Source organism: Macrobrachium nipponense, chromosome 48 (assembly GCF_015104395.2).
Source record: "Macrobrachium nipponense isolate FS-2020 chromosome 48, ASM1510439v2, whole genome shotgun sequence".
NCBI lineage: Eukaryota > Metazoa > Arthropoda > Malacostraca > Decapoda > Palaemonidae > Macrobrachium > Macrobrachium nipponense.
Genome location: NC_087223.1, coordinates 20,931,637 through 20,948,086, shown reverse-complemented (window position 1 = coordinate 20,948,086; position 16,450 = coordinate 20,931,637). Strand labels below are relative to the sequence as shown.

At 48.1% G+C, this 16,450-nt stretch overlaps 1 protein-coding gene across 1 annotated transcript in view; it reads left to right on the top strand.

Moving 5' to 3' along the window:
* LOC135205112 (uncharacterized) overlaps positions 1-16,450 on the top strand; it is a 298,672-nt gene that overhangs the window by 76,145 nt on the left and 206,077 nt on the right. Inside the window, exon 17 of the mRNA XM_064235457.1 lies at positions 6,436-6,470. Within this exon, the coding sequence (XP_064091527.1) occupies positions 6,436-6,470 (35 nt within the window). The remainder of the gene's footprint in view (positions 1-6,435; positions 6,471-16,450) is intronic.

The following is a 16,450-nucleotide window of genomic DNA, read 5'->3' as shown; positions in this document are numbered from 1 at the left end:
TTTTTCTCAGTATGTTCTGATTCTAAATGTGAGTTGTGAGAATATGTGGTGAATGTAGGATGCACTGGTGGAGGGGATACCGAAAGCTTCGGTTGATCCATCCACACTGTATGCCAGTACAAATGTAGGGGTGGGGGTGCAGTTGTTTGCTGCTATTAACACTTGTTAAGGAACTGCGAGAGTTTGGAATGCAGAAGAATGGAAGACGTTTGGACTTACTTATTTGAATGAAGTTTAGAGAGGGATAGAGTTTAGAAGTACTGAAAGGTGTGAAATTTGACAAGGCCTATTGAGCCTTTCAATGATAAACTTCTAACCCTACTTACTGTAGATTCTCCTTATAAATCTCATTCTCAGAAGTGTCTTTCGGCTTCGGCAATCGGAAATTCGCCAATCTGAACAAAGGCGAACGATTCGAGAACATGAAGTACCAAGATGGCGGACTCGAAAGTAAGGCTAGTGATAGTGAAAATTTTAGGTGAAGTGTAGCCCTATCAGTGTTGTGGAGGGGGCGTTTGAATCGTCCCTAGCGGCCGCTCCCAGGCCTAGACCTCTTCCAACGCTCACATGCCTCCCAGAGGAAAGGAACAAAGTCCGAAGCCTTAAGGGAGGTCGGTGGGGAATCCCCAACGGTCAAGACGTTCCCTTCAGCTAGCTTTGTCTTCAATGGCAGCCAGCTCAAGGGCGGCGATATAGAAAAAAGCGTCCTTCGCGAGTGTTTCTTTCGTCGTCCTCCCTTCCCTCCCTCCCACACCTAAACGAAGGGTTGGAAGGAGTCGAACTTATCGAGACCGCTGAAGCGTCATATGAAGACAAGACATTGATTCTTTAGCCCGGGAGCGCTTCTCGGATGGACCGCCCCGTCTGCTATTAAGAAGGCGAAGGTGGGCGGTCAATGTCAACCTGACGCTTATGAGGAAGAACCCCATCATGCTTCTTTCCCCGAGTGATGACGAGAAGGCGTCAGGCACTAGACTTAGGAGGAAAAGCGTCAAGGAAGATCATTATGGCGGTGCAGGTAACAACTGTCATCTCTTGTGGGAGTTTAGACGCCCCGTCGGAAGGACCCTGTGACGCTTCCTATTAAGAAGTCTTCGTCCTCTCTGCCACCTGCTAGGAAGACGTCTTTTTAGAAGTGGAACGCGTCAAATCAAGGAGGATTCTTAGAACGTTGACCGCTAAGTCCAACGATTGTGACGCCCGAGTAGGGGAAGCCCTTAGAAAGCGAAGCGTCTTCCCAGACTCCGAAGCGTCAATCTAAACGTCAACAAGAGACCGTGAACCAACATGAAACGCTCGGAAGAGGGGAAGCGGGAAGCCTTCATAACTGACGTCTTTTCTAAAGCGGCCGAGAGAAGCCGCAGGATTGTGACGCCTTCCAAGTCGATCGGGAAACTGGAAAAAGGGAAAAAGGAAAGGACTTTCATTCCCTTAGCCCCTCTCCAATTCAGGAGTTTGTCTCCCCCAGAAAGAGGAAAAGTCTGAAGGAGAACAGATTATCACGAGTTCGAACGAAACTCGGATGATGACTATCTTGGGGAAGAGAGGGCTTGTCCAACTATAAGGTGTGACTACCCTGCTTCTGGAGGAATACGGAGACGAGTTGACTCCGGCTGCTCCTCCTTCTCCACGCTCGCTCTTTTCGAGTGCGAAGGCGAAAAAGACTTCGTCTTTTCTGAAGATGAAGCCCACCATCTCGATGAAGCGGGCTTTACACGCCTTAGACGCCTGGATGAAGTCGAAGAAAGACTTAACCAGGACAGTATTTTGCATGCCTCCAGCAAGGTTTAGCTGGGAAGAGAGGCATATGGTACAAGACGGGGAGGATATGGGTATCGCTCTCCCTTCCACTACAGAGCAGACTTTTCGACGTTAGTTGACGCTTCAAGGCGTCCTAGTCTTAATTCTGCCCGCATTACTTGAGTATTCGGAACTGGATCATCTCCTCAGGGACTTTTCCATGTATTGGAAGTCTTCAACTTCTTAGATTGGTCCCTTGGGGTGATGTCCAAGAAAGCTCACGATTCGCAGGGAATCGAACCTGAAGCCCTGTTATGCATTTTGTCGTGCATCGACAAAGCAAGTACAGGATGATCTTTGGAAGTCTCTGCATTATTTGGAGCAGGTCTTTTGAAGAAAGGACAGTGTATGGCGCCTTCTTAACAAAGGCAGTCTCGCATGCGCAGAGGGCAGCTCTACTATATGCACCTCTTTCGGACTATTTGTTCCCTTCTAAGTTAGTGAAGGACGTAGCTCATTCTTTAACTGAGAAGGCGACACGGATCTTCTGACGCAGTCAGCTAGGAAGAAGAACCTGCTTTAGTGTCGGACAAGAAACGAACCTAGCACTTCTAGGCAGCCCTTTCGAGGTGGTCCGATCTCCAGACCTCCGCAAGAAGGAAGGCTCCAGAGAGGGGAGGTAGGTCCGCCTTTCGTCCTTTAAAAAAGGGCAAATGAAAAATTTCTCCTCCAAACACCAGTAGTGCCAGGCTCCTGGAATTCGTGGAAGCCTGGACACTGATAGACGGCAGACGCGTCTACACTAATATCATAAGGAAGGGATATCGTATCCCTTTCCTGAATACTCCGCCCCTAACGTCAATACCAAGGGAACTATCAGCCAAGTACAAGGATCCTGTGCTGAGGGATACTCTTCGATCGATGGTGGAACAAATGTGAGGACAAGAGTGCAGTAGAAACTAGTACTGGATCTAAACTCCCCGGGGTTTTACAATCGCCTTTTTCTAGTGGCGAAAGCCTCTCGGAGGCTGGAGACCAGTACTAGACGTCAGCGCTCTGAACAAATTTGTTCAGAAGGAGAAGTTCTCCATGGAGACTTCTGCTTCAGTCCTAGCGTCATTACGACAAGGAGATTGGATGGTGTCTCTAGATCTCCAAGACGCCTACTTTCACGTCCCGATCCACCCTTCATCGAAGAAGTACCTCCGTTTCATGACGGGGGGAAGGATCTTTCAGTCAGAGCCTTGTGTTTCGGCCTGTCCACAGCTCCTCAGGTCTTCACAAGCCTGATGAGGAATGTGGCGAGATTTCTTCATCTCAAAGGAGTCAATGTCTCGATGTACCTAGACGACTGGCTCATCAGGGCCAGATCGGAGAGACAGTGTTTTGGAGGACCTAAAGTTAACTCTGGATTTGACCAAGGCGTTGGATTGCTTGTGAACCTCGAGAAGTCCCAATGCCCCCAGACCCCCAGACAAGACCTAGTCTATCTGGGATTCGGATGGATTCTCGGGGTTTTCGAGTTTTCCTTCGCAAGAGAGAACCGCAAAAGGTTTGAGGATAATCTCTCTCTTCTTAGAGAAGCAGCAAACTCAGCGAGGGAATGGTGAGCCTTCTGGGGACGCTTTCCTCACTGGAACAATTCTTCCCTCTCGGAAGACTTCATATCCGTCCACTTCAATTCTTCCTCAAGAAGTCTTGGAGCTGGAAAAACGGACAACTGTCGGACGTTTTTCCCATTCCAGTGGAGGTAAAGGCACACCTACAGTGGTGGTTGCTGCCTCTGGAAGAGAACAAAGGGATCCTCTCTAAGATCACAGAACCCAGACCTAGTGTTGTTCTCCGACGCGTCGGAGACGGGTTGGGGAGCGACATTAGGCTCGGAGGAAGTGTCAGGCACCTGGAACCAGCACAGGTGTCCTGGCACATAAATTGCAAAGAGCTCTTCGCCGTACACCTGGCTTTGAAGAGCCTAGAACCTCTGGTGAGAGACAAAGGTAGTACAAGTAAACGTGGACAACACCACCGCACTTGCCTACATTCGGAAACAGGGAGGGACACACTCCTCGTTCCTTTACGAACTCACGAGGGACCTTTTACTTTGGACGTTCTCACAGGAACATCTCCCTGCTGACAAGGTTCGTACAGGAGTAAGGAATGTGAGGGCGGACAGGCTCAGCAAGGAGGAACCAGGTCCTTCATACAGAATGGACTCTGCACGAGGAAGTGGATGTCGCGATCTCTGGTCTCTGTGGGGAACTCCTCATGTGGATCTATTCGCAACATACATTTCAAAAAGGCTCCCCAGTGTTTTGCTCGGTCGTGGAAGACCCAAGAGCAATTATGGTAGACGCCTTCCTGCTAAACTGGTCTCGAGTGGACGTGTACGCTTTTCCCCATTCAAAATCCTGGGGTTAGTATTGAAAAAGTTTGTTGGCGTCAAAAGAGACGAGGATGACTTTAATAGCCCCCTTTTGGCCGGCCCAGGAATGGTTCACGGAGGTGGTAGAGTGGATCGTAGACTTTCCAAGAAATCCCTACAGGAAGGACGGATCTTCTCAAACAAACACACTTCAAGAGGTACCATCAAAACCTCCCCGCTCTCGCTCTGACTGCCTTTCGACTATCGAAAGACTTGTCAGAGCGAGAGGCTTTTCTCGCGAAGTGGCAAGCGCAATCGCGAGAGCTCGCAGAACCTCCACTTCGAAAGTATAACCAGTCGAAGTGGGGAGGTCTTTAGAAGGTGGTGTAGAGCCAAGAAGTTGTCCTCCTCCTCTACCTCTATAGCGGAAATTGCTGAACTTCTGCTATCTGAGAGTAAAATCGCATCTAGCCGTATCCACAATAAAGGGATACAGGAGTATGCTCTCGGCTGTATTCAGGAACAGAGGTTTAGATCTGGCAAATAACAAAGATCTCCACGATCTCATAAGATCTTTTGAGACGTCAAAGTCTAAGGAACCAGTACCTCCGAACTGGAACTTGGACGTAGTCCTCAAATATCTGTCTTCGGATAGATTCGAACCTCCGCATCAGGCATCATTTAGAGACGTAACTAGAAAAATGTCTATTTCTTTTATCGTTAGCGACGGCAAAAAATAATTAGTGAGTTACAAGCTCTGCAGGATAAAGTAGGATTCAAGGGAGACTCGGCGATTTTGCTCGTTTAAGACTCTGTTTTTAGCGAAAAACGAGAATCCCACGAATCCCTGGCCTAGGTCATTCGAAATCAAAGGAATGTCTAGTCTCGTAGGCAGAGAAGCAGAGAGGTCTATGCCCTGTTAGAGCTCTGAAGTTCTATCTTCAGAGGAAGCGTCAGTTGGGAGGCTCTAGACAAGGTCTTTGGTGCGCGGTTAAAGACCCCACAAGACTGATGTCAAAGAACGCTCTAGCGTTCTTTGTAAGAAACGTCATTACGGACGCTCACAAGGTCTGTCCGGAACGAACAATTACAACTTCTGAGGGTAAAAGCTCATGAAGTACGAGCAGTTGCGACGTCTCTCTCGTTTTTATAAGAATATGTCGCTTAAAAACATATTAGATACGACATATTGGAGATGCAACTCGGTATTTGCATCTCATTACTTGAAAGACGTGCGTGTGACGTATGAGAAGTAGCTTTTTCTCGACGGTCCTATCGTATCGGCGAGATTACGAATTTTTATGGGTTACGGGTGGGAGCCGACCACCAAATCCTTAAATTGTATTAATACCTGTTCTTCTGTTTGGATATGGTCGAGAATCTCTTCGAACAATGGAGGATTCAGGCTCGCACGGGGCGGGCCGTCTATGTTGTTCATAAGAGAATTCTCGTCATATCCAATTAGTTGAGTATAATTTTTTTTTTTAGAAAAATTATGTATGTGTGCGTAGTGGTTTTTGAGTTACGGTTGTTGTGACGAGTTCGGGGGGGATAACTCGTAACAATCCTTAGTTCTAACACATGGGGGGGGGTTAGGACGATGGTCGGGATGGTTGTGTGCTCCTTCATAAGGTGTATTGTCATATAAGTGGATCAGCACCCATTTGACAAAGTCCTTTTAGGCTCTGCTGAGTAAGTGGGTAAGACCCCATCGGCAGACCCACAAGAACTCTTGGCCATAGATCACATATCTCGCTAAAGTTTTCTTGAGGTGATGCAGACTACTGGGGTACAAACACCCACCAAGTCTACCACCTATCAGGTAGGAACCCAAGGTTTTATTTATACCTACAACATATGTTGTTTACCTGTCTATTCCATATAGTAGCTGTCTCTTACCTCCACCGAAGGGTGCCAATCAGCTATGTATATATCTGACAGGTAAGTTGATTGTATGAAAATGATATTGTTATGTTACAATAAAGTTTCATACATACTTACCTGGCAGATATATACAATTAAAGGCCACCCAGCTCCCCGCAGGAGACAGGTGGAAGAGAGAAAATATGATAGAAAACAAAAACGGGGATGGTTCCTAGTCCTGCCACCCAGGGCAGGCCGGTAGATCACCTGACCTACCTGTAGCGAGTGGCGCGAAATTTGAATTTCTGTCGGGACGACGGATCTTAGCTATGTATATATCTGCCGAGGTAAGTATGTATGAAACTTTATTGTAACATAACCAATAATCATTTTTCTAAGAATCATAAACAATCATGATTTAAAATGTCAGGTTTCATAATATTGAATATATTTTGGTTATTTCATTGCAGGTGGTTCTAATCACATCAGCTGTGACAAGACAAAGGTATAGTGCTGCATTTTTATTATTTACTATGCATAACATTCATTATGTATGAACGTGAGATACAGGAGTTCAAACCTTTGTTGTACATTAGCTTATACTTATGATTGTCATTTGAACATGTTCGTGGAGGGTGAAATTGTTTGTTTGTTCATGAAACTTACCTGTCAGATATATATATAGCTGTATTCTCTGAAGTCCGACAGAATTTCAAAACTTACGACACGCACAGTGGGAGATCAGGTGGTTAGTACCCATTCCCGCCGCTGGGAGGCGGGTATCAGGAACCATTCCCATTTTCTATTCAGATCTTCTCTGTCGCCGGTACTGTCAACACCTGTTTTCAGTACCTCCGTCTTAGGATTTTGCAAACTTCATTGCCGCTTGAGTATCTGATTGTCTTTTGGTTTATTGACTTGGATTTGTGGCCAGGCATACGCTATCGTGGATTGATTTGCTTTTGGCTTTGACTGTTCTTTGAATAAGATGTCTGGATCTAGTTCTGCTAGTTTCAGGGTGTGTTGTGTGCAAGAGTGTAAGGTGAGGCTACCGAAAGCTTCGGTAGACCCTCACTCGGTATGCACGAGGTGTAGGGGGCATGTTTGTTTGTTGGATGATAGATGTAAGGAGTGTGAGAATTTGACTGATTCTGATTGGAAGACGTACGATTCGTATGTACGCAAGTTAGAGCGTGATAGAATCAGGAGGTCTTCCTCCAGGAGTGCTTCAGTGAGCAGAAGTCAGGGTAGTGATTTGTCACCTGCTAACCCCTCTGTAGACTTTGTTTTACCTAACCCTGTGGTGTTGCCTTCGGGCCCTGAGGTTGTGTCTGCGGAAGGTAATGCCCTTTCTGTGATTATGGAGTCTATCCGTAACTTTGAGTCTAAAGTGCTCGCGCTCCAATCTAGTGTTGTGAAGTGTAGTGATGGTGTTAGTGCCCCTAGTGTTGTGGAGGGGGCGTCAGATCGGCCCTATAATGCCTCTAGGTCTAGACCTCTGTCGGACTCCCAGGACAAAGGGAGTGGGCAAGTCGAAAGCCGAAGGAGGGTTACGGGGACTCCCCACCGATCTGGCGTCCCTTCAGCAGAACCTGATGACGCTTCCCAGGCTGCCCAGGATCGTGCACGGGCAGGAATCCTTAAGGATTGTTTCTCGTCCTCCGAGGTGTCCTCCCCGCGCCAGGGTTGGAGCTCTCAGAAGGACTCTCGCTCTCTCAAGAGAGGTTTTAGAGAAGAGGACGCTTCACGTCCTCTTTCTCGACCTGCGTTCCAGTCATCACCTGAATGTTTTGACGACTTTAACCCGCAGAAGAGGACCAGGACGTCATTGGAGGAGGACGCTTTTTTGCGCCCCAGTCGCGCTAAGGTTGTTCCTGTGAGAAGGAAGAAGGCGTCCCCTCGCCCCTCGTCTTATCACAGGATCAGCCCTACACCTGATCGGGAATCTTCTCTATCTAAGAAGATTCTTCTGGACATGCAGCAGCAGTTGGCCTCGTTTTTTGCCAAGAGGGAGGCAAAGCCCCGTCACCGCAGGAAGGATTCGAGGCTGCCTATCAAGAGATCCAGGCAGTCTCCTTCTTCTTCTCCTCGTTCGTCGCCCTCCTCTGCTTTGTCGCCTTCTAGATCCCGTTTACCTTCCCAGCGCTTATCTAGAAGTGTCGATGACTGTCATGCAGGATGCTCTCTAGATCGTAAGGCTCGTCTTGGCGACGATCGCCGTACGTCTTACTATGACGCTCCTTGCGTTCTTCCTGATGCTCGCCGTGCGGCTCACCAGGACGCCTCTCATGCTGCTCGAGTTGACGCTTCTGTTGCTTCTGCGTCCCGTCAGGAAGCTCGTCAGGACGCTTTTCAGGACACTTGTCGCTCTACTCTTCAGGACGCTCGGCGCTCTACGCATCAAGACGCTCTTCAGGACGCTCGGCAGGCGCAACTTTACCGGATCATCGTAAACCTTCGGAGTTTGTTGTCAAGGATACCCGACCTTGTTCTTTGGACCTTTCTTCGGATAGGAGACCCCTTTTACGAGCGGGGCCTCATGGTTTGATTGCTTCGCGGTCTGTTAAGGACCCCTCTGTTGCTCCCGTGGATGAGGGAGAGTCTTCGGGTGAGTCGCAGCCTGCGGATGAAGAGGAGCCTGCTTCGTCATCATCATCCTCTGATTACAAGGTTTTGGCCTGCCTTTTGAAGGACTTGTTTGCCGACAAGTTTCAGCCCTCAGCCCCTCGCTCTCCTCCTTCGCAGTTGGCTTCGTCGAAGACGAGGAAAGCTCCAGGTTTAATCAAGATGGCCACTTCGCTTTCTATGAAGAGAGCTTTCAAGAGGATCCATGACTGGATGGACTCCAGGAAGGCCCAAGGCAAGACTTCCTTTGCCCTACCTCCAGTGAGGTTAAGCGGAAGGGCGGGCATTTGGTACGAGACGGGAGAGGAAGCGGGTTTGAGAGTTCCTTCCTCTTCCCAGGGTGATTTTGCCAGCCTGGTAGACGCTCCTAGGAGGTCTCTCCTTTCCTCTGCTAAGGTTTCCTGGACGCTTTCAGAGTTAGACCATCATCTGAAAGGGCTGTTCAGGACGATGGAGGTGTTTAACTTCCTAGATTGGTGTTTGGGAGCCCTGGACCGGCAGTCTCGGAGTCCGGACTCTCTTTTACTTGAGGAGCTATCCAGCGTCTTAGCCTGTATGGATAAGGCAGTCAGGGATGATTCCGATAAACTGGCCTTCCACTTTTCTACAGGGCTTCTTAAGAAGAGAGCCTTGTACTGCAATTTCACGTCAAAGTCGGTGTCTCCTTCTCAGAGGGCAGAGTTGCTGTTCGCCCCTCTATCAAGTCATATCTTCCCGCAGTCGATGGTAAAGGATTTAGAAGTCAGCCTTCAGGAAAAGGCAACCCAAGACCTCCTGGCTCAGTCTTCCAGACGTCCTGCAGCCCATCCTACAACTCCTCTTGCTCAAGCTTCCAAGAAGCAGAAGCCCTTTCGTGGCGGTGCTTCTTCGAGAGCGTCTCCTCGAGAAAGAGGTCTCTCTAGAGGCAGAACCCCTTCAAAACCCAGGGGGAAGTAGTGACGCATCGGGCCTTCAGACGCCCGTCGGAACAAGACTCTTATCCTTTGCAGAAGCATGGAAAGTATGAGGGACAGACAGCTGGTCCCTCGAAATCATCGAGAGAGGATACAAGATCCCATTCCTCAAAACACCACCGTTGAGCACAAAGCCCATAGATCTGTCGCCCTCCTACCAACCTACGAAGCAACAGATTCTGTTCGATCTGATCGAACAAATGCTCGAGAAGAGAGCTGTAGAACAGGTTCTAGCACTAGAATCCCCAGGCTTCTACAACAGGTTGTTCCTGATTCCAAAGCAGTCTGGGGGATGGAGACCTGTCCTGGACGTCAGCAGGCTGAACCTTTTTGTCAAGAAAGACAAATTCAAGATGGAAACGTCTCAGTCTGTCCTAGGAGCCTTAAGACCAGGCGACTGGATGGTTTCTTTAGACCTCCAAGACGCCTACTTTCACGTTCCAATCCATCCTTAGTCAAGAAAGTACCTGAGGTTTGTCATAAGGGGACAGGACTTCCAATTCAGAGCTCTCTGCTTCGGGCTAAGCATAGCACCGATGGTTTTTACGCTTCTCATGAGGAATGTGGCGAAATGGCTTCACCTCTCAAGGATAAGAGTCTCGCTTTACCTGGACGATTGGCTCATTCGATCATCGTCGAAGTCGAGGTGTCTGGAGGACCTTCATACGACGCTGCAGTTGACGAAGGCCCTAGGCCTGCTAGTAAACTTCGAAAAGTCCCATCTGATCCCTACACAGTCCATCGTGTATCTGGGGATTCAGATGGATTCAGCGGCTTTTCGAGCTTTTCCATCCCTGGAACGTCAGCAGAACTGCTTAGAAAAAGTGTCGGCCTTCTTGGGGAAGGAAACATGCTCGGTGAGGGAATGGATGAGTCTGCTGGGGACCATTTCCTCGCTGGTGAAGTTTGTTTCCCTAGGGAGACTGCACCTCAGACCGCTCCAGTTTTTCTTAGCGGAGAACTGGAAAAACAAGGAAGACCTGGAAGTGACTGAACATCTCTCAGTCGGTCAAGGATCGCCTAAAGTGGTGGCACGATCCTGTAAAGCTGGCAGGAGTGTCTCTCAGCCTTCTGAGCTCGACCCAGTGTTGTTTTCCGACGCGTCCACTGCGGGTTGGTTAGCAACGCTGGGAAAGGAAGAAGTGTCAGGCATCTGGAGAGGGGAACAGATGTCCTGGCACATAAATCTAAAAGAATTGGAAGCAATTCGGTTGGCTCTTCAGTTCTTAGAAGAACAAGTCTTTGGCCGAGTTGTCCAGATCAACTTGGACAATACCACAGCTCTTGTGTATATCAAGAAGCAGGGAGGAACACACTCTCGGTCCCTGTTCGAGTTAGCGAGAGAGATCCTGCTGTGGGCGAAAGCATGGAACGTAATGATCCTGACGAGATTCGTTGCAGGAGTTCACAACGTCCTTGTGGATCTTCTCAGCCATTGGCAGCAACTGCTTACGACCGAGTGGACTCTTCACCTAGAAGTTTGTCAAGAGTTGTGGAGACTATGGGGACGTCCCTTAGTAGATCTCTTCGCAACATCGAAGACGAATAGACTTCCTCTATACTGCTCCCCGGTTCTCGATCCGGGAGCAGTAGCGATAGACGCCATCCTATGGGATTGGACGGGGATGGACGTCTACGCCTTTCCCCCGTTCAAACTCCTGGGAGAAGTAATCAGGAAATTTGCGGCGTCAGAGGGAGCGAGGATGACGCTGATCGCCCCATTTTGGCCTTCAAGCGACTGGTTCACAGAGGTCATGTCCTTCCTAGTGGACTCCCCAAGGACCCTGCCCGAGAGAGTCGATCTACTCAAACAGCCCCACTTCGAGCGGTACCACAAAAACCTCTCCACTCTGAGTCTGACTGCGATCAGACTATCGAGAAGTTGGCCAGAGCGAGAGGTTTTTCAAGACCAGTGGCAAGAGCTATTGCCAATGCAAGGAGAGCTTCCTCTCTTGCAGTATACCAATCAAAGTGGGCCGTCTTCAGGAGGTGGTGCAGGAAGAAGGGCATTTCCTCCACCACGACCTCTGTGAATCAGATTGCTGACTTCCTCCTTTATCTGCGAAATGTTGATAAGCTGGCGGTTCCAACGATTAGAGGATACAAGAGCATGTTGTCGACGGTCTTTAGACACAGAGGTTTAGATCTGTCGAACAACAAAGACCTTCACAATCTTTTGAGGTCTTTTGAAACCTCGAAAGTGGCGTAACCAAAGAATCCGTCATGGAACTTGGATGTAGTATTGAAGTTCCTGATGTCGAATCCTTTCGAACCTTTACATGCTGCATCTTTAAAGGACGTGACAAGAAAGGCTATTTTTCTAACCGCTCTAGCTACAGCAAAGAGGGTTAGCGAGGTTCAAGCCATCAGTAAACATATAGGCTTTAGGGGACATAATGCAGTATGTTCCCTAAGCCCTTCATTCTTAGCAAAGAATGAAAACCCGTCCAACCCTTGGCCCAAGAGCTTCGAGATCAAGGGGATAGCAGAAATTATTGGACAAGAACCAGAGAGAGTCCTGTGCCCCGTCAGGGCTCTCACGTTTTATTTAGAAAAGACGAAAGAGTGTTGAGGTCCTTCGGACAATCTGTGGTGTTCCGTCAAGAGACCAGACTTACCTATGTCGAAGAACGCACTGGCGTTCTTTTTAAGGAGTACCATCAAGAAGGCTCATTCGTCCTGTCGAGATGGTGATCTTGGACTTTTGAGAGTTAATGCTCACGAGGTGAGAGCTGTCGCGACCTCGGTGGCATTTCAAAAGAACATGGCACTCAGTGACATCCTGAGTGCCACCTTTTGGCGAAGCAACTCTTTGTTCGCTTCACACTACCTGCGGGATGTGAAGACGACATATGAGAACTGCTGCTCGCTAGGGCCATACATTTCCGCAGATACAATCTTGGGGGCAGGAAGTAGCACTCATCCTATCCTGTAGAAAATGGTTAGGAGAGCTTTTAATTTTATTGTATAGGCTTATGGTTGTTGGGTCGGCCTCCTAAGGCGGACTTCCCATTCTTTAGCCTAAGTTATGTGGGATTAACTTTGGATAGGCTTGGTCAGGTGGTGGTTTTTTGCTTCGTTGCCCTCATAGTATGGTCGATATGGTCTAGTCATATTGTGGTCACACCCCCGTTGACAGATCATCTAGAACTCACCATCTATACAGGTCACTACCTTGCTGGAGACTCTAGTAAAGCAGAAACAGACTTGGGTGACAGTAATCACGAAGTCAGCTATGCTAACAGGTAAGGAACCAAGGTGTCAATCATCTGCATGTATTTGTTTCCTAAATCCTATTCTGTCTCTCCCCACCTCCAATGGTGGGATTCAGCTATATATATATATATCTGACAGGTAAGTTTCATGAACAAAATGATATTGTTATGATACAATAAAGTTTGTTCATACTTACCTGGCAGATATATATAATCAAGTACCCACCCACCTCCCCTCAGGAGACAGTGGCACTAGAAAATCTGAATAGAAAATGGGAATGGTTCCTAATACCTGCCTCCCAGTGGCGGGAATTGGGTACTAACCACCTGATCTCCCACTGTTTGTGTTGTAAGTTTGAAATTCTGTCGAACTTTGGAGAATACAGCTATATATATATCTACCAGGTAAGTATGAACAAACTTTATTGTATCATAACAATAACTTTTTTGCTGGTGAAATCATCTGTGGCTAGTTGGTGATTAGTGTACAAGATGTGGAAACTAAGGAGCGCACTTTTGTTCATCCTTATGACGTCGACTCTTTAGTGTCATTACACTGGAGGTGGTAGTTTGAATTGACTTTGTTTTCACAACCATTTGTTGTTTTACGTGCTTCTAGTTTTATTCTTCATTTCAATTCATGTTTTATCTATAATAGTGACTGGGTTAATTTGATAACAGCATGGCCATAGACCATTAGGAAGATTGGTTTTTACAGGCTGTTAACAAGGTCTAATGGATGCTTGAATGTACTGCATGGATATCTTATCTTCCTATTACTTGTTTTTCTGTAGCAGAATTGGAATTAATGTTCCAATTCTCTGCAAGTCTTTTGTGATGAAGTTACAGGGCTGTTAACTACAAGGTTCCTAATTTGCTGAGTAGGTCAGCAGAGGAACAATTTGTAATCCTCTTGATATTTTTAAGAAGCTCCAAAACTTGTCTTTGTCAAAAGAGGGTCTGGGCATTGATTTCTGAAAACAAACTAGTTAAGTAGCAGAAAGCAGGTTGGGCACCCAACCACCCACTCGTCTGTTGGTGTCACTTACATTTAGCCACCCTGCTTTACATTGTCTTCACTGTTGCTTAACTGTATCATGTTTTTGTTGATAAGGTAGATTTTCCCTCTTGACATTTATGTCTTGGTAATTGCGACACAAATGTTGATGCTTGATTTTCTTATAACAGATGGTGATTACCCAACATGCTTGCATAGTTGTCACCTAAGCACTATTGAAAGGAAATTCATCTTGCTTAATGTTCATGTTGGATATAAGTCTGGGTAAATAAAGGATGACAGTCTCTCTCTCTCTCTCTCTCTCTCTCTCTCTCTCTCTCTCTCTCTCTCTCTCTCTCTCTCTCTCTCTCTCTCTCTCTATCGTTCATGTGTGTCTTGTCAGATGTAGAGTTGAGTGGCAGTTAGAAGAGCATTGTTGTCATTTGTCACTGGAACTCTATCACTCTGGCTACACAGTTTGCCACAGGGCTGTTTATCCCCTGCTTATGTATGCAACCGGGAAGCTGGCATTTTTGGGTGGGAGGAACATAACCTGTCATGTTCTTCAGACAGTACATAACACTCAATGTCCCGGCTGCGTCACAAGTTAACTAGTACCTTGTCAACAAGTTTCAGTGACTTGACCAGCTTTTGCTGAAGGTATATAAAAATTAAGTCTAAATGTTTTTATGTGTATAAATGAAACATGCAGGAAACTGCAATTTGTTCCGATACGTAATACAAACCCTCGGTCCTTTAACAATAGGAAGGTAACTAGCGGCAGCTGGGACGGTCGTAAGCTTCGAACAAGGGGAGAACGGTAGTTAACTGCTTGTTTTTCCCGATCTGTGCGCGCTGGCCCGCGCGCTCCCGAGAGGTGAAGAATCACTTTTGCTTTCGGCCGCGGGTGTGAAGGACGTGTTCGTCATCGCTCTCTGCCCGCTTCATCGTCGTATGCTTTGTTTATATTGTGTTTTCTACTAATGGTTTGTTTGACTTGAAAATGAAACTGTAAGTACACTGTTTTCATTTTCATTACTTAATTATGAATCAACATGGAGCTATCGCCGTAGAGACGGCGATTTCCGCTCTTTTCATGAATTGAACCCTTGAATTATGTCTCGGTGCCGAGGGCGGGCGCACTCGCGCCGAGTCATGTATTTTGGGCGAAAGTGTGTAATTGAAAGATGTAAGTACTCTTTTTCATTATATTTTTGCCCTGTGCGTTCGTTGCCGAGAGCTGAATGCGCTCCGGCAAGAGCCTCTTATTTTGTATGAATAGAATGCAATGAAAGTGGATTCGCAATGCAGTTTTCTTTTCATTTTCATTTATTAATTGCATCAAATTTAATTTTGGATCAATTTCCGCTCTTACCCGGGAATTAATCCTTACGATTTATTGCTGTGAAAGTGAAAATAGCAAGTGCAGTATTGTTCATTTTCATATATATTTATGATAGCATCATATTATTATGGATCAAGTTTCCGCTCTTACCGGGAATTGATTTTTCCCCCTTTAAGTTCTATGAAGTGAATCGCAAGTGCAGTATTCTGTTTCATTTTCATATTAGTTTCACTGCTGTGCGGGGTAGGGAAGCGAAGGTCTGCCAGGAAGTCGTCGGAAAGCTCTCCCCGCGACTCCCTTGGTATCCGATTCTTCGTCTTCTTTCCTGCCCCCCCGCTCAGCTTCCTCGTATTTTGTTTTTGGGGTCTTCCTTCCGTTCGGGGTGGGGCATGTCTCCCCCCCCCCGTGCGTGAGGGAACCCCTCTTACTAATCTGTCTGTGCTACCGCAGGTGCTACATCCGTGGGAGACTACCTTGGACAGGTATGGGCCACTGCGGCTGCAGGGCGTGCCTAGCATCCACGATCTGCTGCAGCGTCTAGCGAGGTCTGGGGTGGGGCGGTGACCTTGGAGTGGTCTCCACTACAACCTTCACGGCCGCTTATGCTGCTTCTCCCCCCCGCTGGTCTACACTCCCCATGCTGTGTCGGTGACGCCGTCTGCCGCTTCTAGGGCCGGTCGCCGCCGTACCGAGGAGGGGTATGCCGCCGCCGCCTGTGTTTTCTTCGTGTTGCCTGCCCCAGACTTCCGCTGTTCCAGCAGCTCGCCCCTGGACCGGCCGCCAGTACCAGGTCCCGCTGGCTGCCGATGATTCTACGAGGCGATGGCTGGGCCTGCCGTACCTGTCGCTGATGTGGTTCCCGCTACTGGCTTGGCTGTCCCTTCTGTGTTTACCGCTGCCGCTGTTCCTGCCGCTCCTGAGCTGGTTGCTGTTCCTGTCGCTCCTGGTTCCTGCGCCTGTCCATGCTGGTCCTGCCCATGGTGTGCTTTCTCCCCAGTCCCAGGTCCTTCCGGACAGGTGCAGTCGGGCCGTGTTGCTTCGGCAATAGGCCCGACTCCGGCCTGGATGGAGGACCTGACGACTGTCCTGCGTGGAGCTGACGAAGAAGAGGAAGGTGTCATCTTCGTCTTCGTCTGTTGCTGCCTCTTCCCCTTCGACTTCTAAGGCCCATAAGCCGAAGAAGAAGAAGGCTGCCTCCCCCCACTAAGAAGTCTCCTTCGGGAACTTCTAAGGGCCCGTCCCACCTCGGTGGGACGGGGGGGTCCTTCTGCTGGTCCTCCTGCTCCTTCGGAGCGGGGCCCGTCCCCTTCCGTAAGGAAGAGATAGACGGGGACCAGAGGAGTATCGGTT